The sequence below is a fragment of the Chiloscyllium plagiosum genome, unplaced genomic scaffold (genome assembly GCF_037043375.1).
Source record: "Chiloscyllium plagiosum isolate Xiang-an unplaced genomic scaffold, Cpla_swu_hap1 HiC_scaffold_32, whole genome shotgun sequence".
In the NCBI taxonomy this organism is placed as follows: Eukaryota; Metazoa; Chordata; class Chondrichthyes; order Orectolobiformes; family Hemiscylliidae; genus Chiloscyllium; species Chiloscyllium plagiosum.
Genome location: NW_028270170.1, coordinates 47,991,678 through 48,018,639, shown reverse-complemented (window position 1 = coordinate 48,018,639; position 26,962 = coordinate 47,991,678). Strand labels below are relative to the sequence as shown.

The 26,962-nt window shown below is 58.2% G+C and overlaps 1 protein-coding gene across 1 annotated transcript in view; it reads right to left on the bottom strand.

Moving 5' to 3' along the window:
- kcnh6a (potassium voltage-gated channel, subfamily H (eag-related), member 6a) overlaps positions 1-26,555 on the bottom strand; it is a 427,015-nt gene extending 400,460 nt beyond the window's left edge. Inside the window, exon 1 of the mRNA XM_087977979.1 lies at positions 26,139-26,555. Coding sequence (XP_087834105.1) covers positions 26,139-26,517 — 379 coding nt within the window. The 5' untranslated portion in view covers positions 26,518-26,555. The remainder of the gene's footprint in view (positions 1-26,138) is intronic.
- Between the last annotated feature and the right edge of the window lie 407 nt (positions 26,556-26,962).

Below are 26,962 nucleotides of genomic sequence, written 5' to 3'. Positions count from 1 at the left end.
GGACAGCACCCAGAGATAGGACAGCACCCAGGAACAGGACAGCAGCCCGAGACAGGGATGCACCCAGGGACAGGACAGCAACCAGGGACCGGACAGCACCCACGGACAGGACAGCACCCAGAGACGGGATAGCACCCAGGGACAGGGCAGCACCCAGGGACAGGACAGCACCCAGCGACTGGACAGCACCCAGGGACAGGACAGCACCCAGGATCAGGGCAGCCCCCAGTGACTGGACAGCACCCAGCGACAGGACAGCCCCCAGAGTCTGGACAGCACCCAGAGACAGGACAGCACCCAGGGACAGGGCAGCACCCAGGGACAGGACAGCACCCAGCGATTGGACAGCACCCAGAGACAGGACAGCACCCAGGATCAGGTCAGCACCCAGGGACAGGGCAGCCCCCAGTCACTGGACAGCACCCAGCGACAGGACAGCCCCCAGTGTCTGGACAGCACCCAGGAACAGGACAGCACCCCGAGTCAGGGATGCACCCAGGGACAGGGCAGCACCCAGGGACCGGACAGCACCCAGGGACTGGACAGCACGCAGAGACAGGACAGCACCCAGAGACAAGGCAGCACCCAAAGACAGGGCAACACCCAGAGAATGGACAGCACCCAGAGATAGGACAGCACCCAGTGACAGGACAACACCCAGAGACAGGACAGCACCCAGGATCAGGACAGCACCCAGGGACAGGGCAGCCCCCAGTCACTGGACAGCACCCAGAGACAGGACAGCCCCCAGTGTCTGGACAGCACCCAGAGACAGGACAGCACCCAGGGATTGGACAGCACCCAGGGACAGGACAGCACCCAGGGACAGGACAGCACCCAGTGAACGGACAGCACCCAGGGACAGGGATGCACCCAGGGACAGGGCAGCACCCAAAGACCAAGATGCACCCAGAGACTGGACAGCACCCGGAGATAGGACATACCCAGGGACCGGATAGCAACCAGGGACAGGACAGCACCCAGGACCGGGCCAGCACCCAGGGGACAGGACAGCACCCAGAGACAGGACAGCACCCAGGGACAGGGCAGCAACCCAGGGACCGGACAGCACCCTGGGACTGGACAGCACCCAGAGACAGGACAGCACCCAGGGACAGGGCAGCAACCAGAGACAGGACAGCACCCAGTGACCGAACAGCACCCAGAGATAGGACAGCACCCAGTGACAGGACAGCACCCGGAGACAGGACATACCCAGGGACCGGACAGCACCCAGGGACAGGGCAGCACCCAGGGACAGGACAGCATCCAGAGATAGGACAGCACCCAGGGACAGGACAGCACCCAGGGACAGGACAGAACCCATGGACAGGACAGCACCTAGGGACCGGACAGCAACCAGAGACAGGACAGCACCCAGAGACAGGGACAAGACAGCACCCAGGGACAGGGCAGCACCCAGTGAATGGTCAGCACCCAGGGACAGGGATGCACCCAGGGACAGGACAGCACCCAGAGACAGGGCAGCACCCAGACATAGGTCAGCAACCAGGGACAGGACAGCACCCAGAGATAGGACAGCACCCAGAGATAGGACAGCACCCCGAGACAGGGATGCACCCAGGGACAGGGCAGCACCCAGGGACAGGACAGCACCCAGGGACTGGACAGCACCCAGGGACAGGACAGCAACCAGGGACAGGACAGCACCCAGGACCGGGCCAGCACCCAGGGGACAGGACAGCACCCAGAGACAGGGCAGCACCCAAAGACAGGGATGCACCCAGAGACTGGACAGCACCCGGAGATAGGACATACCCAGGGACCGGACAGCAACCAGGGACAGGACAGCACCCAGGGACAGGGCAGCACCCAGGGACAGGACAGCACCCAGCGATTGGACAGCACCCAGAGACAGGACAGCACCCAGGATCAGGACAGCACCCAGGGACAGGGCAGCCCCCAGTCACTGGACAGCACCCAGCGACAGGACAGCCCCCAGTGTCGGGACAGCACCCAGAGACAGGACAGCACCCAGAGACAGGGACTGGACAGCACCCAGGGACAGGACAGCACCCAGTGAACGGACAGCACCCAGGGACAGGGATGCACCCAAGGACAGGGCAGCACACAGGGACAGGACAGCACCCAGAGATCGGAAAGCACCCAGGGACAGGACAACATCCAGAGATAGGACAGCACCCAGGGACAGGACAGCACCCAGGGACAGGACAGTAACCAGGGACAGGACAGCACCCAGGGACAGGACAGCACCCAGTGAACGGACAGCACCCAGGGACAGGGATGCACCCAAGGACAGGGCAGCACCCAGAGTTAGAAAAGCACCCAGGGACAGGACAGCACCCAGAGATAGGACAGCACCCAGGGACAGGACAGCACCCAGAGATAGGACAGCGCCCATGGACAGGACAGCACCCAGGGACCGGACAACAACCAGAGACAGGACAGCACCCAGAGACAGGGACAAGACAGCACCCAGAGACAGGACAGCACCCAGAGACAGGACAGCACCCAGGGACTGGACAGCACCCAGAGACAGGGACAGGGCAGCACTCAGGGACAGGACAGCACCCAGGGACAGGGCAGCACCCATGGACAGGAGAGCACCCAGGGACAGGGATGCACCCAGGGACAGGGCAGCACCCAGGGACAGGACAGCACCCAGGGACAGGGCAGCACCCAGGGACAGGGCAGCACCCAGGGACAGGACAGCACCCAGGGACAGGGCAGCACCCAGGGACAGGACAGCACCCATGGACAGGAGAGCACCCAGGGACAGGGATGCACCCAGGGACAGGACAGCACCCATGGACAGGAGAGCACCCAGGGACAGGGATGCACCCAGGGACAGGACAGCACCCATGGACAGGAGAGCACCCAGGGACAGGACAGCACTCAGGGACAGGACAGCACCCAGGAACCGGACATCACTCGGAATCAGGGCAGCACCCAGGGACAAGGGTGCACCCAGGGACAGGGCAGCACCCAGAGACAGGACAGCACCCAGGGACAGGGCAGCAACCAGAGATAGGACATACCCAGGGACAGGACAGCACCCAGGGACAGGGCAGCACCCAGGGACAGGACAGCATCCATAGATAGGACAGCACCCATGGACAGGACAGCACCCAGGGGACAGGGCAGCACCCAGTGAACAGTCAGCACCGAGGGACAGGGCTGCACCCAGGGACAGGGCAGCACCCAGGGACAGGACAGCACCCATGGACAGGAGAGCACCCAGGGACAGGGATGCACCCAGGGACAGGGCACCACCCAGGGACAGGACAGCACACATGGGCAGGAGAGCAGCCAGCGACAGGGCAGCACCCAGGACCGGGCCAGCACCCAGGGGACGGGACAGCACCCTGAGATAGGACAGCACCCAGGGACAGGACAGCACCCAGGGACAGGACAGAACCCATGGACAGGACAGCACCCAGGGACCGGACAACAACCAGAGACAGGACAGCACCCAGAGACAGGGACAAGACAGCACCCAGAGACAGGACAGCACCCAGAGACAGGGCAGCACCTAGGGACTGGGCAGCACCCAGGGACTGGACAGCACCCAGAGACAGGGACAAGACAGCACCCAGGGACAGGGCAGCACCCAGTGAACGGTCAGCACCGAGGGACAGGGATGCACCCAGGGACAGGGCAGCACCCAGGGACAGGACAGCACCCATGGACAGGAGAGCACCCAGGGACAGGACAGCACCCAGGGACAGGACAGAACCCGTGGACAGGACAGCACCCAGGGACCGGACAACAACCAGAGACAGGACAGCACCCAGAGACAGGGACAAGACAGCACCCAGGGACAGGGCAGCACCCAGGGACAGGGCAGCACCCAGGGACAGGGCAGCACCCAGGGACAGGACAGCACCCATGGACAGGAGAGCACCCAGGGACAGGGCGGCACACAGGGACAGGACAGCACCCATGGACAGGACAGCACCCAGGGACAGGGCAGCACCCAGGAACCGGACATCACTCGGAATCAGGGCAGCACCCAGGGACAAGGGTGCACCCAGGGACAGGGCAGCACCCAGAGACAGGACCGCACCCAGGGACAGGGCAGCAACCAGAGACAGGACGGCACCCAGAGATAGGACAGCACCCAGTGACAGGACAGCACCCAGAGATAGGACATACCCAGGGACCGGACAGCACCCAGGGACTGGACAGCACCCAGGGACAGGGCAGCACTCAGGGACAGGGCAGTACCCAGGGACAGGGCAGCACCCAGGGACAGGACAGCACCCAGAATTAGGAGAGACCCAGGGACTGGACAGCACCCAGGGACAGGACAGCACCCAGAGACGGGATAGCACCCAGGGACAGGGCAGCACCCAGGGACAGGACAGCACCCATGGACAGGAGAGCACCCAGGGACAGGGATGCACCCAGGGACAGGACAGCACCCATGGACAGGAGAGCACCCAGGGACAGGGATGCACCCAGGGACAGGGCAGCACCCAGGGACAGGACAGCACCCATGGACAGGAGAGCACCCAGGGACAGGGATGCACCCAGGGATAGGGCAGCACCCAGGGACAGGACAGCACCCATGGACAGGAGAGCACCCAGGGACAGGGATGCACCCAGGGACAGGGCAGCACCCAGGGACAGGGCAGCACCCAGGGACAGGACAGCACCCAGGGACAGGGCAGCACCCAGGGACAGGACAGCACCCATGGACAGGAGAGCACCCAGGGACAGGGCGGCACACAGGGACAGGGCAGCACCCAGGGACAGGGCAGCACCCAGGGACAGGACAGCACCCATGGACAGGAGAGCACCCAGAGACAGGGCAGCACCCAGGGACAGGGCAGCACCCAGGGACAGGGCAGCACCCAGGGACAGGACAGCACCCAGGGACAGGGCAGCACCCAGGGACAGGACAGCACCCATGGACAGGACAGCACCCAGGGACAGGGCAGCACCCAGGAACCGGACATCACTCGGAATCAGGGCAGCACCCAGGGACAAGGGTGCACCCAGGGAGAGGGCAGCACCCAGAGACAGGACAGCACCCAGGGACAGGGCAGCAACCAGAGATAGGACATACCCAGGGACAGGACAGCACCCAGGGACAGGGCAGCACCCAGGGACAGGTCAGCATCCAGAGATAGGACAGCTCCCATGGACAGGACAGCACCCAGGGACAGGACAGAACCCATGGACAGGACAGCACACAGGGACCGGACAGCAACCAGAGACAGGACAGCACCCAGAGACAGGGACAAGACAGCACCCAGGGACAGGGCAGCACCCAGGGACAGGAGAGCATCCAGAGATAGGACAGCACCCCGGGACAGGACAGCACCCAGGGACAGGACAGAACCAATGGACAGGACAGCACCCAGGGACCGGACAGCAACCAGAGACAGGACAGCACCCAGAGACAGGGACAAGACAGCACCCAGGGACAGGGCAGCACCCAGGGACAGGACAGCATCCAGAGATAGGACAGCACCCAGGGACAGGACAGCAACCAGGGACAGGACAGAACCCATGAACAGGACAGCACCCAGGGACCGGACAGCAACCAGAGACAGGACAGCACCCAGAGACAGGGACAAGACAGCACCCAGGGACAGGGATGCACCCAGGGACAGGACAGCACCCAGAGACAGGACAGCACCCAGAGATAGGGCAGCACCCAGGGACTGGACAGCACCCAGAGACAGGGACCGGGCCAGCACCCAGGGGACAGGGCAGCACCCAGTGAACGGTCAGCACCGAAGGACAGGGATGCACCCAGGGACAGGGCAGCACCCAGGGACAGGACAGCACCCATGGACAGGAGAGCACCCAGGGACAGGGATGCACCCAGGGACAGGGCAACACCCAGGGACAGGACAGCACACATGGGCAGGAGAGCAGCCAGGGACAGGGCAGCACCCAAGGACAGGGCAGCACCCAGGGACAGGACAGCACCCAGGGACAGGACAGCAACCAGGGACAGGACAGCACCCAGGACCGGGCCAGCACCCAGGGGACGGGACAGCACCCTGAGATAGGACAGCACCCAGGGACAGGACAGCACCCAGGGACAGGACAGAATCCATGGACAGGACAGCACCCAGGGACCGGACAACAACCAGAGACAGGACAGCACCCAGAGACAGGGACAAGACAGCACGCAGAGACAGGACAGCACCCAGAGACAGGGCAGCACCCAGGGACTGGACAGCACCCAGAGACAGGGACAAGACAGCACCCAGGGACAGGGCAGCACCCAGTGAACGGTCAGCACCCAGGGACAGGGATGCACCCAGGGACAGGGCAGCACCCAGGGACAGGACAGCACCCAGGGACAGGAGAGCAACCAGGGACAGGGATGCACCCAGGGACAGGGCAGCACCCAGGGACAGGACAGCCCCCAGGGACAGGGCAGCACCCAGGGACAGGACAGCACCCATGGACAGGAGAGCACCCAGGGACAGGGCGGCACCCAGGGACAGGACAGCACTCAGGGACAGGACAGCACCCATGGACAGGACAGCACCCAGGGACAGGGCAGCACCCAGGAACCGGACATCACTCGGAATCAGGGCAGCACCCAGGGACAAGGGTGCACCCAGGGACAGGGCAGCACCCAGAGACAGGACAGCACCCAGAAATAGGATAGACCCTGGGACTGGACAGCACCCAGGGACAGGACAGCACCCAGAGACGGGATAGCACCCAGGGACAGGGCAGCACCCAGGGACAGGACAGCACCCAGCGACTGGACAGCACCCAGAGACAGGACAGCACCCAGGATCAGGGCAGCCCCCAGTGACTGGACAGCACCCAGCGACAGGACAGCCCCCAGTGTCTGGACAGCACCCAGAGACAGGACAGCACCCAGGGACAGGGCCGCACCCAGGGACAGGACAGCACCCAGCGATTGGACAGCACCCAGAGACAGGACAGCACCCAGGATCAGGACAGCACCCAGGGACAGGGCAGCCCCCAGTCACTGGACAGCACACAGCGACAGAACAGCCCCCAGTGTCTGGACAGCACCCAGAGACAGGACAGCACCCAGGGACAGGACAGCACCCAGGGACAGGACAGCACCCAGTGAACGGACAGCACCCAGCGACAGGGATGCACCCAAGGACAGGGCAGCACCCAGGGACAGGACAGCACCCATGGACAGGAGAGCACCCAGGGACAGGACAGCACCCATGGACAGGAGAGCACCCAGGGTCAGGGCGGCACGCAGGGACAGGACAGCACTCAGGGACAGGATAGCACCCATGGACAGGAGATCCCCCAGGGACAGGACAGCACGCAGGGACATTGCAGCACCCAGGAACCGGACATCACTCGGAATCAGGGCAGCACCCAGGGACAAGGGTGCACCCAGGGACAGGGCAGCACCCAGAGACAGGACAGCACCCAGGGACAGGGCAGCAACCAGAGATAGGACATACCCAGGGACAGGACAGCATCCAGAGATAGGACAGAACCCATGGACAGGACAGCACCCAGGGACCGGACAACAACCAGAGACAGGACAGCACCCAGAGACAGGGACAAGACAGCACCCAGGGACAGGGCAGCACCCAGGGACAGGACAGCATCCAGAGATAGGACAGCACCCAGGGACAGGACAGCACCCAGGGACAGGAGAGAACCCATGGACAGGACAGCACCCAGGGACCGGACAGCAACCAGAGACAGGACGGCACCCAGAGATAGGACAGCACCCAGTGACAGGACAGCACCCAGAGATAGGACATACCCAGGGACCGGGCAGCACCCAGGGACTGGACAGCACCCAGGGACAGGGCAGCACTCAGGGACAGGGCAGTACCCAGGGACAGGGCAGCACCCAGGGACAGGGCAGCACCCAGGGACAGGACAGCACCCAGAAATAGGATAGACCCAGGGACTGGACAGCACCCAGGGACAGGACAGCACCCAGAGACGGGATAGCACCCAGGGACAGGGCAGCACCCAGGGACAGGACAGCACCCAGCGACTGGACAGCACCCAGAGACAGGACAGCACCCAGGATCAGGGCAGCCCCCAGTCACTGGACAGCACCCAGCGACAGGACAGCCCCCAGTGTCTGGACAGCACCCAGAGACAGGACAGCACCCAGGGACAGGGCCGCACCCAGGGACAGGACAGCACCCAGCGATTGGACAGCACCCAGAGACAGGACAGCACCCAGGATCAGGACAGCACCCAGGGACAGGGCAGCCCCCAGTCACTGGACAGCACCCAGCGACAGGACAGCCCCCAGTGTCTGGACAGCACCCAGAGACAGGACAGCACCCAGGGACAGGACAGCACCCAGGGACAGGACAGCACCCAGTGAACGGACAGCACCCAGCGACAGGGATGCACCCAAGGACAGGGCAGCACCCAGGGACAGGGCAGCACCCAGGGACAGGACAGCACCCATGGACAGGAGAGCACCCAGGGACAGGACAGCACCCATGGACAGGAGAGCACCCAGGGTCAGGGCGGCACACAGGGACAGGACAGCACTCAGGGACAGGACAGCACCCATGGACAGGAGATCCCCCCGGGACAGGACAGCACCCAGGGACAGGGCAGCACCCAGGAACCGGACATCACTCGGAATCAGGGCAGCACCCAGGGACAAGGGTGCACCCAGGGACAGGACAGCACCCAGGGACAGGGCAGCAACCAGAGACAGGGCAGCACCCAGGGACAGGGCAGCATCCAGAGATAGGACAGCACCCAGGGACAGGACAGAACCCATGGACAGGACAGCACCCAGAGACAGGACAGCACCCAGGGACAAGGGTGCACCCAGGGACAGGGCAGCATCCAGAGATAGGACAGCACCCAGGGACAGGACAGCACCCAGAGACAGGGCAGCACCCAGGGACCGGACAGCAACCAGAGACAGGACAGCACCCAGAGACAGGGACAAGACAGCACCCAGGGACAGGGCAGCACCCAGTGAATGGTCAGCACCCAGGGACAGGGATGCACCCATGGACAGGGCAGCACCCAGGGGCTGGACAGCACCCAGGGACAGGACAGCACCCAGAGACAGGACAGCACCCAGAGACAGGGCAGCACCCAGGGACTGGACAGCACCCAGAGACAGGGACAAGACAGCACCCAGGGACAGGGCAGCACCCAGTGAACGGTCAGCACCCAGGGACAGGGATGCACCCATGGACAGGGCAGCACCCAGGGACTGGACAGGGACAAGACAGCACTCAGGGACAGGGCACCACCCAGTGAACGGTCAGCACCGAGGGACATGGATGCACCCAGGGACAGGGCAGCACCCAGGGACAGGACAGCACCCATGGACAGGAGAGCACCCAGGGATAGGGCGGCACGCAGGGAGAGGACAGCACCCAGGGACAGGACAGCAACCAGGGACAGGACAGCACCCTGAGACAGTGCAGCACCTAGAGACTGGACAGCACACAGGGACAGGACAGCACCCAGAGATAGGACACCACCCAGGAACATTACAGCACCCCGAGACAGGGATGCACCCAGGGACAGGGCAGCACACTGGGACAGGACAGCACCCAGGGACTGGACAGCACCCAGAGACAGGACAGCACCCAGTGACAGGGACAGCACCCAAAGACAGGGCAGCACCCAGAGACTGGACAGCACCCAGAGATAGGACAGCACCCAGTGACAGGGCAGCACCCAGGGATAGGACAGCACCCAGCGACTGGACAGCACCCAGAGACAGGACAGCACCCAGGATCAGGGCAGCCCCCAGTGACTGGACAGCACCCAGCGACAGGACAGCCCCCAGTGTCTGGACAGCACCCAGAGACAGGACAGCACCCAGGGACAGGGCCGCACCCAGGGACAGGACAGCACCCAGCGATTGGACAGCACCCAGAGACAGGACAGCACCCAGGATCAGGACAGCACCCAGGGACAGGGCAGCCCCCAGTCACTGGACAGCACCCAGCGACAGGACAGCCCCCAGTGTCTGGACAGCACCCAGAGACAGGACAGCACCCAGGGACAGGACAGCACCCAGGGACAGGACAGCACCCAGTGAACGGACAGCACCCAGGGACAGGGATGCACCCAAGGACAGGGCAGCACCCAGGGACAGGACAGCACCCAGAGATAGGAAAGCACTCAGGGACAGGACAGCACCCAGAGATAGGACAGCACCCAGGGACAGGACAGCACCCAGGGACAGGACAGAACCCATGGACAGGACAGCACCCAGGGACCGGACAACAAACAGAGACAGGACAGCACCCAGAGACAGGGACAAGACAGCACCCAGAGACAGGGCAGCACCCAGGGACTGGACAGCACCCAGAGACAGGGACAACACAGCACCCAGTGAACGGTCAGCACCGAGGGACAGGGATGCACCCAGGGACAGGGCAGCACCCAGGGACAAGACAGCACCCAGGGACAGGGCAGCACCCAGTGAACGGTCAACACCCAGGGACAGGGATGCACGCAGGGACAGGACAGCACCCATGGACAGGAGAGCACCCAGGGACAGGGATGCACCCAGGGACAGCGCAGCACCCAGGGACAGGACAGCACCCAGGGACAGGACAGCACCCAGAGACAGGGCAGCACCCAGGGACAGTGCAGCACCCAGAGACAGGACAGTACCCAGAGACAGGACAGCACTCAGGGAAAGTGCAACACCCAGAAACAGGACAGCACCCAGGGACAGTGCAACACCCAGAGACAGGACAGCACCCAGGGACAGGGCAGCACCCAGAGACAGGGCAGCACCCAGGCACCGGACAGCACCCAGAGATGGGACAGCACCCAGGGACAGGACAGCAACCAGGGACAGAGCAGCACCCAGAGACAGGGCAGCACAAATGGACAGGGTAGCACACAGAGAGAGAGCAGCCCCCAGGGAGAGGACAGCACCCTGGGACAGGACAGCACCCAGGGACAGAGCAGCACCCAGGGACCGGGCAGCACCCAGGGACAGGACAGCACCCTGGAACTGGATAGCACCCAGAGACTGGACAGCACCCAGGGACCTGACAGCACCCAGGGACAGGGGAGCACCCAGAGACTGGACAGCGCCCAGAGACTGGACAGCCCCCAGAGACAGTACAGCACCCAGGGACAGGACAGCACCCAGGGACAGGGCAGCACCCAGGGACTGGATAGCACCCAGAGACCGGACAGCACCCAGGGACAGGGCAGCACACAGAGAGAGAGCAGCCCCCAGGGACAGGGCAGCACCCAGAGCAAGGACATCACCAAGGGACTGGACAGCACCCAGAGACAGTACAGCACCCAGAGACAGGACAGCACCCAGGGACAGGGCAGCACCCAGGGACATGACGGCACACAGAGAGAGAGCAGCCCCCAGGGAGAGGACAGCACCTGGGGCAGGACAGCACCCAGGGACAGGACAGGAACCAGAGACAGGACAGGACCCAGAGACAGGACAGCACCCAGGGACAGCACAGCACCCAGGGACAGGACAGCACCCAGGGACAGGGCAGCTTCCAGGGATAGGACAGCAACCAGGGACAGGACAGCACCCAGAGACAGGACAGCACCCTGAGACAGGACAGCACCCAGGGACAGGACAGCACCCAGGGACATGGCGGCACACAGAGAGAGAGCAGCCCCCAGGGAGAGGACAGCACCTGGGGCAGGACAGCACCCAGAGACCTGACAGCACCCAGGGACAGGACAGCACCCAGGGACAGGACAGCACCCAGAGACAGGACAGCACCCTGAGACAGGACAGCACCCAGGGACAGGGCAGCACCCAGAGACTGGACAGCACCCAGGGACCGGAGAGCACCCAGGGACAGGGCAGCACCAAGGGACCTACAGCACCCAGGGACCGGACAGCACCCAGGGACAGGGCAGGAGCCAGGGACAGGGCAGCACCCAGGGACAGGGCAGCACCCAGGAACTGGATAGCACAGGAACTGTCCAGCACCCAGAGACTGGACAGCACTCAGGGACCGGATAGCACCCAGGGGCAGGACAGCACCCAGAGACCTGACAGCACACAGTGACAGGACAGCACCCAGGAACTGGATAGCACCCAGAGACTGGACAGCACCCAGGGACCGGACAGCACCCAGGGACAGGACAGCACCCAGGAACTGGACAGCACCCAGGGACTGGGCAGCACCCAGGGAAAGGACAGCTTCCAGGGACAGGGCAGCACCCAGGAACTGGATAGCACAGGAACTGTCCAGCACCCAGAGACTGGACAGCACTCAGGGACCAGACAGCACCCAGGCGCAGGACAGCACCCAGAGACCGGACTGCACCCAGAGACAGGGCACCACCCAGAGACAGGGCAGCACCCAGGGACCGGACAGCACCCAGGGACAGGACAGCACCCAGGTACAGGGCAGCACCCAGGGACAGGACAGCACCCAGGGACCGGACAGCACCCAGAGACAGGGCAGCACACAGACACCGGACTGCACCCAGGGACAGGACAGGAACCAGAGACAGGACAGGACCCCGAGACAGGACAGCACCCAGAGACAGGACAGCACCCAGGGACAGGACTGCCCCCAGGACAGGACAGCACACAGGGACAGGGCAGCTTCCAGGGATAGGACAGCAACCACGGACAGGACAGCACCCAGAGACTGGACAGCACCCAGGGACAAGACAACACCCAGAGATAGGACATACCCATGGACAGGACAGCACCCAGGGACAGGACAGCACCCAGAGACAGGACAGCACACAGGGACAGGACAGCACCCAGGGACAGGGCAGCACCCAGGGACAGGACAGCAACCAGGGACAGGACAGCACCCAGAGACTGGACAGCACCCAGGGACAAGACAGCACCCAGAGATAGGACATACCCATGGACAGGACAGCACCCAGGGACAGGGCAGTACCCAGGGACAGAACAGCACCCAGAAATAGGATAGACCCAGGGACCGGACAGCACCCAGGGACAGGACAACACCCAGAGACGGGATAGCACCCAGGTACAGGGCAGCACCCAGGGACAGGACAGCACCCAGGGACTGGAGAGCACCCAGGGACAGGACAGCACCCAGGGACAGGATAGCAACCAGAGACAGGACAGCACCCAGAGACCGGACAGCACCGAGGGACAGGGCAGCACCCAGGGACAGGACAGCACCCAGGGACAGGGCAGCACCCAGGGACAGGATAGCAACCAGAGACAGGACAGCCCCCAGAGACCGGACAGCACCCAGGGACCGGTCAGCACACAGAAACAGGACAGCACCCAGGGACAGGGCAGCACACAGAGACAGGACAGCACCCAGAGACCGGACAGCACACAGGGACCGGACAGCACCCAGAAACAGGGCAGCACCCAGAGACAGGGCAGCACCCAGGGACCGGACAGCACCCAGGGACAGGGGAGCACCCAGGAACTGGACAGCACCCAGAGACTGGACAGCCCCCAGAGACTGGACAGCACCCAGGGACAGGGATGCACCCAGGGACAGGACAGCACCCAGAGATAGGACAGACCCAGGGACAGGACAGCACCCAGGGACAGGACTGCACCCAGGGACAGGACAGCATCCAGAGATAGGACAGCACCCAGGGACAGGACAGCACCCAGGGACAGGACAGCACCCAGGGACAGGACAGCAACCAGGGACAGGACAGCACCCAGAGATAGGACAGCACCCAGAGATAGGACAGCACCCAGGAACAGGACAGCAACCAGAGATGGGATAGCACCCAGGGACAGGGCAGCACCCAGGGACAGGACAGCACCCAGTGACTGAACAGCACCCAGAGACAGGACAGCACCCAGGATCAGGACAGCACCCAGGGACAGGGCAGCCCCCAGTGACTGGACACCACCCAGCGACAGGACAGCCCCCAGTGTCTGGACAGCACCCAGAGACTGGACAGCACCCAGGGACCGGAGAGCACCCAGGGACAGGGCAGCACCAAGGGACCAGACAGCACCCAGGGATCGAACAGCACCCAGGGACCGGACAGCACCCTGAGACAGGGCAGCACCCAGGGACAGGGCAGGAGCCAGGGACAGGGCAGCACCCAGGGACAAGGCAGCACCCAGGGACCGGAAAGCACCCAGAGACAGGGCAGTACCCAGAGACAGGGCAGCACCCAGGGACAGGGCTGCACCCTGAGACAGGGCAGCACCCAGGGACAGGGCAGGAGCCAGAGACAGGACAGCAACCAGGGACAGGGCAGCACCCAGAAATTGGCCAGCCCCCAGAGACTGGACAGCGCCCAAAGACTGGACAGCACCCAGGAACATGTCAGGGCCCAGGGACAGGGCACGACCCAAAGACAGGACAGCACCCAGAGACAGGGTAGCACCCAGGGACAGGACAGCACCCAGGGACAGGACAGCACCCAGGAACAGGTCAGGGCCCAGGGACAGGACAGCACCCAGGGATAGGACAGCACCCAGGGACAGGACAGCCCCCAGAGACCTGACAGCACCCAGGGACAGGACAGCACCCAGGAACTGGATAGCACCCAGAGACTGGACAGCACCCAGGGATAGGTCAGGAGCCAGGAACAGGGCAGCACCCAGGGACAGGGCAGCACCCAGGGACAGGGCAGGAGCCAGGGACAGGGCAGCACCCAGGAACTGGATAGCACAGGAACTGTCCAGCACCCAGAGACTGGACAGCACTCAGGGGCAGGACAGCACCCAGGGGCAGGACAGCACCCAGAGACCTGACAGCACCCAGGGACAGGACAGCACCCAGGAACTGGATTGCACCCAGAGACTGGACAGCACCCAGGGACCGGTCAGCACACAGAAACTGGACAGCACCCAGGGACAGGACAGCACCCAGGGACAGGGCAGCACCCAGGGACAGGATAGCAACCAGAGACAGGACAGCACCCAGAGACCGGACAGCACCGAGGGACAGGACAGCACCCAGGGACAGGACAGCACCCTGAGACAGTGCAGCACCCAGGAACAGGGCAGGAGCCAGGGACAGGACAGCACCCAGGGACAGGGCAGCACCCAGGGACAGGACAGGAACCAGAGACAGGACAGGACCCAGAGACAGGGCAGCACCCAGGGACAGGACAGGAACCAGAGACAGGACAGGACCCAGAGACAGGACAGCACCCAGGGACAGCACAGCACCCAGGGACAGGACAGCACCCAGGGACAGGGCAGCTTCCAGGGATAGGACAGCAACCAGGGACAGGACAGCACCCAGAGACAGGACAGGACCCAGAGACAGGACAGGACCCAGAGACAGGGCAGCACCCAGGGACAGGACAGGAACCAGAGACAGGACAGGACCCAGAGACAGGACAGCACCCAGGGACAGCACAGCACCCAGGGACAGGACAGCACCCAGGGACAGGGCAGCTTCCAGGGATAGGACAGCAACCAGGGACAGGACAGCACCCAGAGACAGGACAGCACACAGGGACAGGACAGCACCCAGGGACAGGGCAGCACCCAGGGACAGGACAGCACCCAGAGACAGGACAGCACCCAGGGACAGGACAGCACCCAGGGACAGGACAGCACCCAGAGACAGGACGGCACCCAGAGACAGGACAGCACCCAGGGACAGGACAGTGCTCAGGAACAGGGCAGCACCCAGAGACCGGACTGCACCCAGGGACAGGGCAGCACCCAGGGACCGGGCAGCACCCAGGGACAGGACAGCCCCCAGGGACAGGGCAGCACCCAGGAACCGGACAGCACCCAGAATCAGGGCAGCCCCCAGGGCCAGAGCAGCACCCAGGAACCGGACATCACTCGGAATCAGGGCAGCACCCAGGGACAAGGGTGCACCCAGGGACAGGGCAGCAGCCAGGGACAGGGCAGCACCCAGGGACAGGAGAGCACCCAGGGAGAGGGCAGCACCCAGGGACAGGACAGCACCCAGGGATAGGATAGCACCCAGGGAGAGGGCAGCACCCAGGGACAGGGCAGCACCTAGCGACAGGACAGGACCCAGAGACAGGACAGCACCCAGGGACAGGACAGCACCCAGGGACGGGGCAGCACCCAGGGACTGCGCAGCACCCAGGGACAGGGCAGCACCCAGGGACAGGACAGGACCCAGAGATAGGATAGCACCGAGAGACAGGACAGCACCCAGGGCCAGGACAGGACCCAGAGACAGGACAGCACCCAGGGATGGGGCAGCACCCAGGGACAGGACAGCACCCAGTGACAGGACAGGACCCAGAGACAGGACAGGACCCAGGGACTGGGCAGCACCCAGAGACAGGGCAGCACCCAGGGATAGGACAGCACCCAGAGACAGGACTGCACCCAGGGACAGGGCAGCACCCAGGGATAGGACAGCACACAGGGACAGGACAGCACCCAGGGTCCGGACAGCACCCAGGGACAGGACAGCACCCGGGGACTGGACAGCACCCAGGGACAGGGCAGCACCCAGGGACAGGACAGCACCAAGGGACAGGGCAGCACCCAGGGACAGGACCGCACCCAGGGACAGGACAGCACCCGGGGACTGGACAGCACCCAGGGACAGGGCAGCACCCAGTGACAGGACAGCACCAAGGGACAGGGCAGCACCCAGTGACAGGACCGCACCCAGTGACTGGGGTGCACCCAGGGACAGGACAGCACACAGAGACAGGGCAGCACCCAGAGACAGGGCAGCACCCAGGGACAGTGCAACACCCAGAGACAGGACAGCACCCAGAGACAGGACAGCACCCAGGGACAGTGCAACACCCAGAGACAGGACAGCACCCAGGGACGGACAGCACCCAGAGACAGGACAACACCCAGAGACAGGACAGCACCCAGGGACTGGACAGCACCCAGGGACAGTGCAACACCCAGAGACAGGACAGCACCCAGGGACAGGACAGCATCCAGGGACAGGGCAGCATCCAGGGACAGGGCAGCACTCAGGGACAGGACAGTACCCAGGGACAGGGCAGCACCCAGGGATAGGGCACGACCCAGGGACAGGGCACGACCCAGAGACAGGACAGCACCCAGAGACAGGACAGCACATAGACCGGGCAACAACTTGAGATCGGGTAGCACCCAGAGAGTGGGCAGCACAAGTTGAGACTAAGGATAGAGTTCCCCTTACACTAGTCCCCTCAACTACTCCCAGGGCAGGGTCTGATTGGGGTTGGCCAGACACTAATCATCGTCTATTGTTTTAATGTGAAAGCAGAAATCCCTCAACACTTTACCCCAACCGAATATCCCCAGGCAGGGTCAGCTGGGGTTAGATGGAAATGAAGGCTCGCTTTACTCTTTACAGTTTTAAGTAAAGCTCCTTCAACTCTCCTAAACCTAAAGTTTGTTCTCTTGTAAATTGAAGATAAACTGAACGCAAAGTTTCCTCTACTGTTCCCATCAAACATTCCCAGGACAAATAAAGCACAGGGTTAGGTACAAAGTAAAGCTTCCTGTAGTCTTTTCAACTCCAAGTTCAGTTCCATCAGGTTTAGATACAAAGGAAAGCTTACTCTACTCTGTCCTCACCAAACACTCCCAGGACACAGACAGCATGGTGTTAGTAAAGCTCAGTAAAGCTCACTCTACTCATTGGTAAGTATATACATGTCACACCAGGTTATAGTCCAACAGGTTTAATTGGAAGCACAAGCTTTCAGAGCACTGCCCCTTCATCAGGTGATAGGGAAGAGTGTGCCCAGGCACAGACTTTATAATCACAGAGATCAAAAGATTATCCAAACGCTGTGGGTGGAGTGTCGACAGGCTGACTAATTCCTCTCTGGATGTGACCAAGGGTGTCAGACAATGTGAGCAAAGGGTCAACCGCTGTGTCCTATATTTACTTAACTTTACTTAATTTTCTAACCTGTGTTTTTATCATGACTTCTGAGATGATAGGCACCATGGTAGGGCAATTTAGAACTCTTTTGACATATGACAATAAATTCTAATTTTAATAACAAGTGAAGGGATGACCCATAGTCTGATTAATTGAAGTAGAAACAGATATAAAATAATAAAATAAGGTGGTGCTGGAGACAAACCAAACAGCTGGATAACATGCTGGGTTGAAGAGTCGCATGCCGAGGGTCGAAGTTACAAGTAATCCAAAACTGTACAAACTAATAAAGGTAGAGAGGTCATAACAAGTTATCGAGGTTATGGTGTCAAAACAGGACAAGAAGAGAGATTCTACAGAAACAGAGCCGTGTGGTGGGGTCAGATGTCACTGACATGAACCCAAGATCATGGAGTCGGAACTTGGTGATCAATTTCTCCTCGGCGATTCTGTGTCGTCAATCTCGAAGGCTGCCTTTGAGGACAGTCACCTGAAGTTCAAAGGCTGAAAGTCCCTGACCGCTGAAGTGTTCCCTGACTGTGAGGGATCACCCCTGTCTGGCAAGTATTGCACGGTGTCCATTAGTCTGTTGCTATAGCCTCTGCTTGGTCTCGCCAATGTACCCTGCCTCAGGGCATCCTTTCCTGCAGCGTATGAGATAGACAGTGTAGGCCGAGTCACATGAGTACCTGCTGCCTACATGGTGGGAGGTGTCCCCACGGGTAACGGTGCTATCTGTGTCAACACTATGACATGTCCTGCAATGGTTGCCATGACAGTGTTGTGTGATGTTGTGCTTGATGGTGTCCTGAAGGCTGGGCAGTTTTTTCTGTGAATGACAGTCTGTTTAAGGTTTGGCTGTTGTTTAAATGTGAGAAGTGGAGGTGGATGGATGATCTTGGTGAGATGTTCATCATCATCGATGACATACTGAAGAACATGCAGTTTCCCCACTCCGGGGAAGTACTAGACAATGAAGAGTATCCTATCAGTCATGTCTTGTGTCTGTTTCCTGAGGGGGCCATGTCAGAACTGGGTTGAGCATTGCACCCTGTTCTTATGAGGGCATCCTTCAGTACTTCCAGGTGCCCGTCACGTTCCTCCTCATCTGAACAGATCCGGTGTACGTGTAGGGCTTGTCTGTCGGGATGGCTGCTTTAATATGCTTCAGGTGGAAGCTGGAGAAGTGCAGCATCGTGAGGTTATCCGTGGGTTTGCAGGAAAGGTGCTGAGGTGCCCATCCCTGATGGAGATGCATGTGTCCAAGAACGAGATGGAGAATAGAGAATAGTCCATGGTGAGTTTGATGGGGGGGATGAATCTCGTTCATATCAGTGCGGTTATTTGAGTGACTCCTCACCGTGGGTCCAGAGGAAGAAAATGTCATCAATATACCTGGTGTAAGACCTGCTGGTCAGAGGTCTTACACAGCAAAGAAATCTTGTTCAAACCAGTGCATGAAAATGTTGGTATATAGGGGTGCAAATGTGGTCCCCATGGCTGTTCCGTGTGTCTGGATGGTGAACTGGTTGTCAAAGGTGAAAATGCTATGGTCAAGGGTGAACCAGATGAGTTGTAGGATGGTGTTTGGAGATTGGCAGTTGTTGGTGTTGAGAACTGAGGCTGTTGCCGCGATGTGGGGGATGCTGGTGTAGAGTGCGGAAACGTCCATTGCGATGAGGAATATTCCCGGTTCGACTGGTCCGTGGGTGCTGAGTTTCTGTAAGAAATCCGTAGTATCGCGACAGAAGCTGGGGAGTCCCCTGTACAATGGGTTCCAAGATGCCCTCGACATCGCCAGAGAGATTCTCACACAGGGTCCCATTGCCTGGTACGATGGGATGTCCTGGTGTGTTGGCTTTGTGTTTCTTCGGAAGGCAGTAGAACTCACCTATGCAAGACGTACATGGGATGAGGGCGCGTAGGGAACGCTGAAGGACTGGATCCAAAGTCCGGAGCAATGTGTGTAGTTCATGAATGTGCTCTTTGGTCACATCGGCTGGTAGCTGCCTGTAGTGTTCCTGGTTGTTCAGTTGTCAGTACACTTCCTTGCAGTAGCCCGTCCTTTTCTGAATGATGATGGCTCCTCCTTTATCTGCTGGTTTGATGACAATGTTATAATTAGTTCTGAGAGCATGGATGGTGTCGCGTTGTGTTCAGATGATGTGCTGTGCTATCTTGCGAGTGTGACTGATGAATCGGGTGTTAATGCATTTCCTGACGGGTTGAGCATCCATGTCGAGCCTGGGACAGTGCTCTTCCAGAAGGGTCCAATTCGACTCCTTCCTCTTTGGTCACTACACCATGGATCTCTCTGCTGACTGTTCCAGCTTGCTGGTTGTCTCATAGAACATAGAACATAGAACATAGAACATAGAAGAATACAGCGCAGTACAGGCCCTTGGGCCCTCGATGTTGCGCCGATCCAAGCCCACCTAACCTATACTAACCCACTATCCTCCATATGCCTATCCAATGCCCGCTTAAATGCCCATAAAGAGGGAGAGTCCACCACTGCTACTGGCAGGGCATTCCATGAACTTACGACTCGCTGAGTGAAGAACCTACCCCTAACTTCAGTCCTATATCTACCCCCCCTTAATTTAAAGCTATGCCCCCTTGTAATACCCGACTCCATACGAGGGAAAAGGTTCACACTGTCAACCCTATCTAACCCCCTAATCATCTTGTACACCTCAATCAAGTCACCCCTAAACCTTCTTTTCTCTAATGAAAACAGCCCCAAGTGTCTCAGTCTTTCCTCATACGATCTTCCTTCCATACCAGGCAACATCCTGGTAAACCTCCTCTGCACCCGTTCCAGTGCCTCCACATCCTTCCTATAGCATGGCGACCAAAACTGCACACAATATTCCAGATGCGGCCGCACCAGAGTCTTATACAACTGCATCATGACCTCAGGACTCCGGAACTCAATTCCTCTACCAATAAAAGCCAGTCCGCCATATGCCTTCCTCACCACACTATTTACCTGGGTGGCAACTTTCAGAGATCTGTGTACATGGACACCAAGATCCCTCTGCTCATCCACACTACCAAGTATCCGACCATTAGCCCAGTACCCCATCTTTTTCTTATTCTTCCCAAAGTGAATCACCTCACACTTAGCTACATTGAATTCCATTTGCCACCTTTCTGCCCAGTTCTGCAGCTTCTCTATATCCTGCTGTAACCTGCCACATCCTTCCTCACTGTCAACAACTCCTCCGACTTTCGTATCATCCGCAAACTTGCTCACCCAACCTTCTAACCCCTCTTCCAGGTCATTTATAAAAATGACAAACAGCAATGGTCCCAAAACAGATCCTTGCGGAACACCGCTAGTAACGGCACTCCAAGATGAACCTTTACCATCAACTACTACCCTCTGTCTTCTTCCATCCAGCCAATTCCTAATCCAAACCTCCAACTCACCCTCAATGCCATACCTCAGTATTTTTTGAAGTAGCCTACCATGGGGAACCTTATCAAACGCCTTACTAAAATCCATATATACCACATCTACCGCTTTCCCCTCATCAACCTCCTTCGTCACCTTTTCAAAGAATTCAATAAGGTTTGTGAGGCACGACCTGCCCTTCACAAAACCATGCTGACTATCCTTGATCACATTATTCCTATCCAGATGTGCATAAATCCTATCCCTTCCAATTCTCTCTAAGACTTTGCCCACAACAGAAGTGAGACTCACCGGCCTATAGTTACTAGGGTTATCCCTACTCCCCTTCTTGAACAAGGGAACCACATTTGCTATCCTCCAGTCTTCTGGCACTACTCCTGTAGACAACGAGGACATAAAAATCAAGGCCAATGGCTCTGCAATCTCCTCCCTTGCTTCCCAGAGAATCCTAGGATAAATGCCATCAGGCCCAGGGGACTTATCTATTTTCACCTTTTCCAGGATTTCCAACACCTCTTCTCTACATACCTCAAAGCCATCCATTCTACTTATTTGTGACTCAGTATTCACATCGACGACAATGCCCTGTTCCTGAGTAAATACTGAAGAAAAGTATTCATTCAGTGTCTCCCCAATCTCTTCCGCCTCCACACGCAACTTCCCACTACTATCCTTGACTGGACCTATTCCTCCCCTAGTCATTCTTTTATTCCTAACATACCTATAGAAAGCCTTAGGGTTTTCCCTAATCCTACCGACTAAGGACCTTTCATGTCCCCTCTTTGCTGCTCTTAGCTCTCTCTTCAGGTCCTTCCTGGCTACCCTATAATCGCCCCAATTGAACCTTCACGTCTCATCTTGAGATAGGCCGCCCTCTTCCATTTAACAAGGGATTCCAATTCCTTATTAAACCACGGTTCCCTCGCACGACCCTTTCCTCCCTGCCTGACGGGTACATAATTATCAAGGACACTCAATAGTTGCTCCTTGAACAAGCTCCACATATCATTTACACTCTTGCCTTGGAGTCTACTTTTCCAAGCCACACATCCTAAGTCATGCCTCACCGCATCATAATTTCCCTGACCCCAGCTATAACTCTTGCCCTGTAGTACACACTTATCCCTCTCCATCACGAGAGTAAAAATCACCGAATTATGGTCACTATCCCCAAAGTGCTCACCTACCTCTAATTCTAACACCTGGCCTGGTTCGTTACCCAGAACCAAATCCAGTATGGCCTCACCTCTTGTTGGCCTGTCTACATATTGTGTCAGGAAACTCTCCTGCACACATTGAACAAACACTGACCCATCTAACGAACTTGAGCTATAGCTTTCCCAATCAATATCAGGAAAGTTAAAGTCCCCCATAACAACCACCCTATTACTGTCACTCATCTCCTGAATCACCTTCCCAATCCTTTCTTCAATGATTCTAGGACTATTAGGAGGCCTGTAAAAGACTCCTAACAGGGTGACCTCACCTTTCCTATTCCTAACCTCAGCCCAAACTACCTCAGATGGCAAGTCCTCATCCATCGTCCTTTCCACCACTGTAATACTATCTTTGACAAGCAATGCCACACCTCCCCCTCTTTTACCCCCACTTCTGGCCCTACTAAAACATTTAAATCCTGGAACCTGCAACAGCCAATCCTGTCCCTGTTCTAGCCATGTCTCCGTAATAGCCACAACATCGAAGTCCCAGGTACCAACCCACGCTGCAAGTTTACCTACCTTATTTCGTACACTTCTTGCATTGAAGTATACACACTTCAAGCCACTTTCCTGTTTACAGGCACCCTCCTTGGAAATTGATGCCATGTTCCTAACCTCCCTACACTCCAGGCCCTGCACCCTGAAGCTACAATCTGGGTTCCCATGTGCTCACTGATGACAGCGTGGGGTTTGTGGGAGAATTCCCGGAGCCTCGGTCGCCAGACCATTTTGGTTCTGAGGCAGAAATTGAGTCCTCGGTTGAGAACTTTGTCTGGTTGAAGGGTGTGGACAGACACGTTGATGATGGATCTCTCCATGTTGGTCATGCTTTCAACTTTGGTACTGGGGGAGACTTGGTTACTGCTGGTGGTGATGCCAAATTTCTCCAGTTTCCTGTTCTTGGTGTGCACCTAGCTGGTGTAGTTCCATTGCCTTGTCTGTTTGGCAGTCTCTCCTCGCTGGTCCACCATCTCCGGAGCACAAGCTGAGAATATGATTTCGAGGTTACAATACCTGCTGTGGAGCAGGTGGATGAGGAGTGCGTCTGAGGTGTGACAACAGAGTCTCTCAGTGCGGTCTGCGTTGCAAGGCGACTTGTGTGGGCTTCCGTATTTACTTTTGATCACCTGCAGAAAGCTATTCTTTGGCCTGTTGACACTCCACTCAGACTAAGGCAAATGTGGGGACTGCAGATGCTGGAGATCAAAATCTAGATTAGAGTGGTGCTGGAAAAACACAGCAGGTCAGGCAGCATCCGAGGAGCAGGAACACTGACGTTTCGGGCAAAAGCCCTTTTCCAGCACCACTCTAATCTAGACTCCACTCACACTGTTTCTATGATCTTTTGATCTCTGTGATTATAAAGTCTGTGCCTGGGCACTCGTTTCACTATCACCTGAGGAAGGGTCAGCGCTCTGAAAGCTTGCGATTTCAAATAAACCTGTTGGACTATAACTTGGTGTTGTGTGACTTCTGACCTTGCCCACCCCAGTCCAACACCATCATGGCTACCATTGACACCAGCTCGAAGTGGAGAGGATCTCTGGGAAGATTGCACATATCGACACAGACATCAGGTTTCTGCAGAGATGCAAGGAAGCCGAGAGGTGATTTGATAGAGGGGTACAAGGTGATGAGAGGCATATTTAGAGTGGATAGCCAGAGACTTTTTCCCAGGGCGGAAATGGCTATCATGAGGGGGCATAATTTTAAGGTGATTGGAGGAAGGTTTAGGGGAGATGTCAGAGGTAGGTTATTTACGCAGAGAGAGGTGGGTGTATGGAAAGCACTGCCAGTGGTGGTGGTAGAGTCAGAGATATTAGGGACATTTAAGTGACTCTTGGATAGGCACATAGAAGATACTACAATGAAGGGCATGTAGGTTAGTCTGATCTTAGAGTAGGATAAAAGTTTGGCACAACACAGAGGGCTGAAGGGCCTGTACTGTGCTGTACTGTTCTATGTTAAATAAACCTGTTGGACTATAACCTGGTGTTGTATGACTTCTGACCTTGTCCACCCCCCTCCACCCCCAATCCAATGCTGGCATATCCATGTGATGGCTATTCATGACGGGCACAGTGGCTCATAGAACAATACAGCACAGAACAGGCCCTTCGGCCCACGATGTTGTGCCGAACATTTGTCCTAGCTTAAGCACCCATCCATGTACCTATCCAATTGCCACTTAAAGGTCGCCAATGATTCTGACTCTGCCACTCCCACAGGCAGCGCATTCCATGCCCCCACCACTCTCTGGGTAAAGAACCCACCCCTGACATCTCCCCTATACCTTCCACCCTTCACCTTAAATTTATGTCCCCTTGTAACACTCTGTTGTACCCGGGGAAAATGTTTCTGACTGTCTACTCTATCTATTCCTCTGATCATCTTATAAACCTCTATCAAGTCACCCCTCATCCTTCACCCGTTCCAATGAGAAAAGGCCTAGCACTCTCAACCTATCCTCATACGACCTATTCTCCATTCCAGGCAACATCCTGGTAAATCTTCTCTGCACCCTCTCCAAAGCTTCCACATCTTTCCTAAAGTGAGGCGACCAGAACTGCACACAGTACTCCAAATGTGACCTAACCAAGGGTCCTGTACAGCTGCAACATCACCTCACGACTCTTGAATTCAATCCCTCTGCTAATGAACGCTAATACACAATAGGCCTTCTTACAAGCTCAATCCACCTGAGTGGCAACTTTCAAAGAGCTATGTTAGCACTGCTGCCTCACAGCACCAGGGACCCGGGTTCAATTCCAGCCTCAGGTGACTGACTGTGTGGAGTTTGCACATTCTCCCCGTGTCTGTGTGGGTTTCCTCCGGTTTACTCTCAGAGTCCAAAGATGTGCAGGTCAGGGTGGATCAGCCATGGGCAATACAGGGAAAGGGGGGTGGTGGGGGGGGTGTGGCTCTGGATGGGACGTTAGGTGAAAGTGAGGAATTAAGCTCAGAATCAAGAGAGTGGTGCTGGAAAAGCACAGCAGGTCGAGGAGCAGGAGGATCAATGTTTTGGGCAAAAGCCCTTCATCAGGAATGGGATGCTGGTCAGTATGGGCACAGATGGCCCGCCTAGAGACTGTCGGGATTCTAAAACCCTTTTAAACTGAGTAGAAACCCCACATTACTCCTTTCAATTCTAAGTGAAGCTTCCTCTACTCTGTGAATCTGAAAGTTCAGCTCCCTCACACTGTCCTCATCAAACATTCCCAGAATGGACTGCACAGGGTTACATACAGAGTAAAGACTCCCTCAACACTGTCTCCACTAAACACTCCCAAGACAGGGTCAGATAAATAGTAAAGCTCCCTCTACACTGTCCCTGTCCAGCACTCCCAGGACAGGGACAGCATGGGATGAGATACAGAGGAATGCTCTCTCTACTCTATTAAACTGAAGGTAATACTCTCTCTACACTGTACCCATCAAACCGTCTCGGGAGAGGTACAGCATGGGGTTAGATACAGAGCAAAACTCCTTCTACTCTTCAAAACTGAAAGTAAAGTCTACTCTACTTTTAAATTGAAAGTAAAGTTCCCTCAGCACTTCCTCCATCAAACACTCTGGGTGAGATTGCGTTTTGACCTAAACCCTGGGTGCAGCTGATTTGTGCCCAGCCATTATATGCAGGAACAGTGCAGGCAGTGACTGGGGAAGACAGAACTGCAGCTGGTCCGACAATCCTTACTGGACTGAACTCCATCATCATTTAATTTTTACAACACTTGGCCTTTAGGGCAATTGAAAATTGAGATCTTCCTTCCACACCTGAATTTATTCTTTTCTCCCTGAGCTTCTTCTCGAAATTGCTTCTCATCTGCTCAATGTTGTCGACGGAAGAGGCTCTCCTGATGCTGTGGAAACTGTCCTGGGATTGGGCATGGGTCAGTTTGTTGCTGCTGCTGGCATGGAGATGTGATTCGTGCCGCTCCTGTTCCTGGTTGGGGGGGGATTGGCCCATGGGTTCAGGGACAGTCTGAGCAGCTGCTTTATCCCCCAGCTCAATCAGGGCCTCCTGCTCAGGCTGCGTGGGATTTTCACTCAAGGGGCCTCGGAAATCCTTCATGGCCAAGGAGACCCTGTCAGACTGGTCATCAATCCCTGCATCAAAACCCTCCTTGGCCAGAGACTGTTGGCTTAAGGTCATCGTGCGAAGAGATGGAAGTTTTAACCTAAAGCTCTTACCACGACCTGTTGAGGGAATAAAACAAAATGCATTACTGTCGGTGTCCTGTATTTCCTTAAGATCAGAAAACACAGGAGAACTGAGCATCAGGTGGGAGGTGGGTTCATTGGACTGAATACAGGTGGGATTGGCTGGTAGTGGGATCAAGTACAAATGGGATCAAGTGCCAGTGAGATTGCACGTCTGTTCATAGGATGGATTGTTCGTGGGATGGAGTGTGAGGGGAATGGAGTGTGAGGGGGATGGAGTGTGAGGGGAATGGAGTGTGAGGGGGATGGAGTGTGAGGGGGATGGAGTGTGAGGGGGATGGAGTGTGAGGGGAATGGAGTGTGAGGGGGATGGAGTGTGAGGGGGATGGACTGTGAGGGGGATGGAGTGTGAGGGGGATGGAGTGTGAGGGGATGGA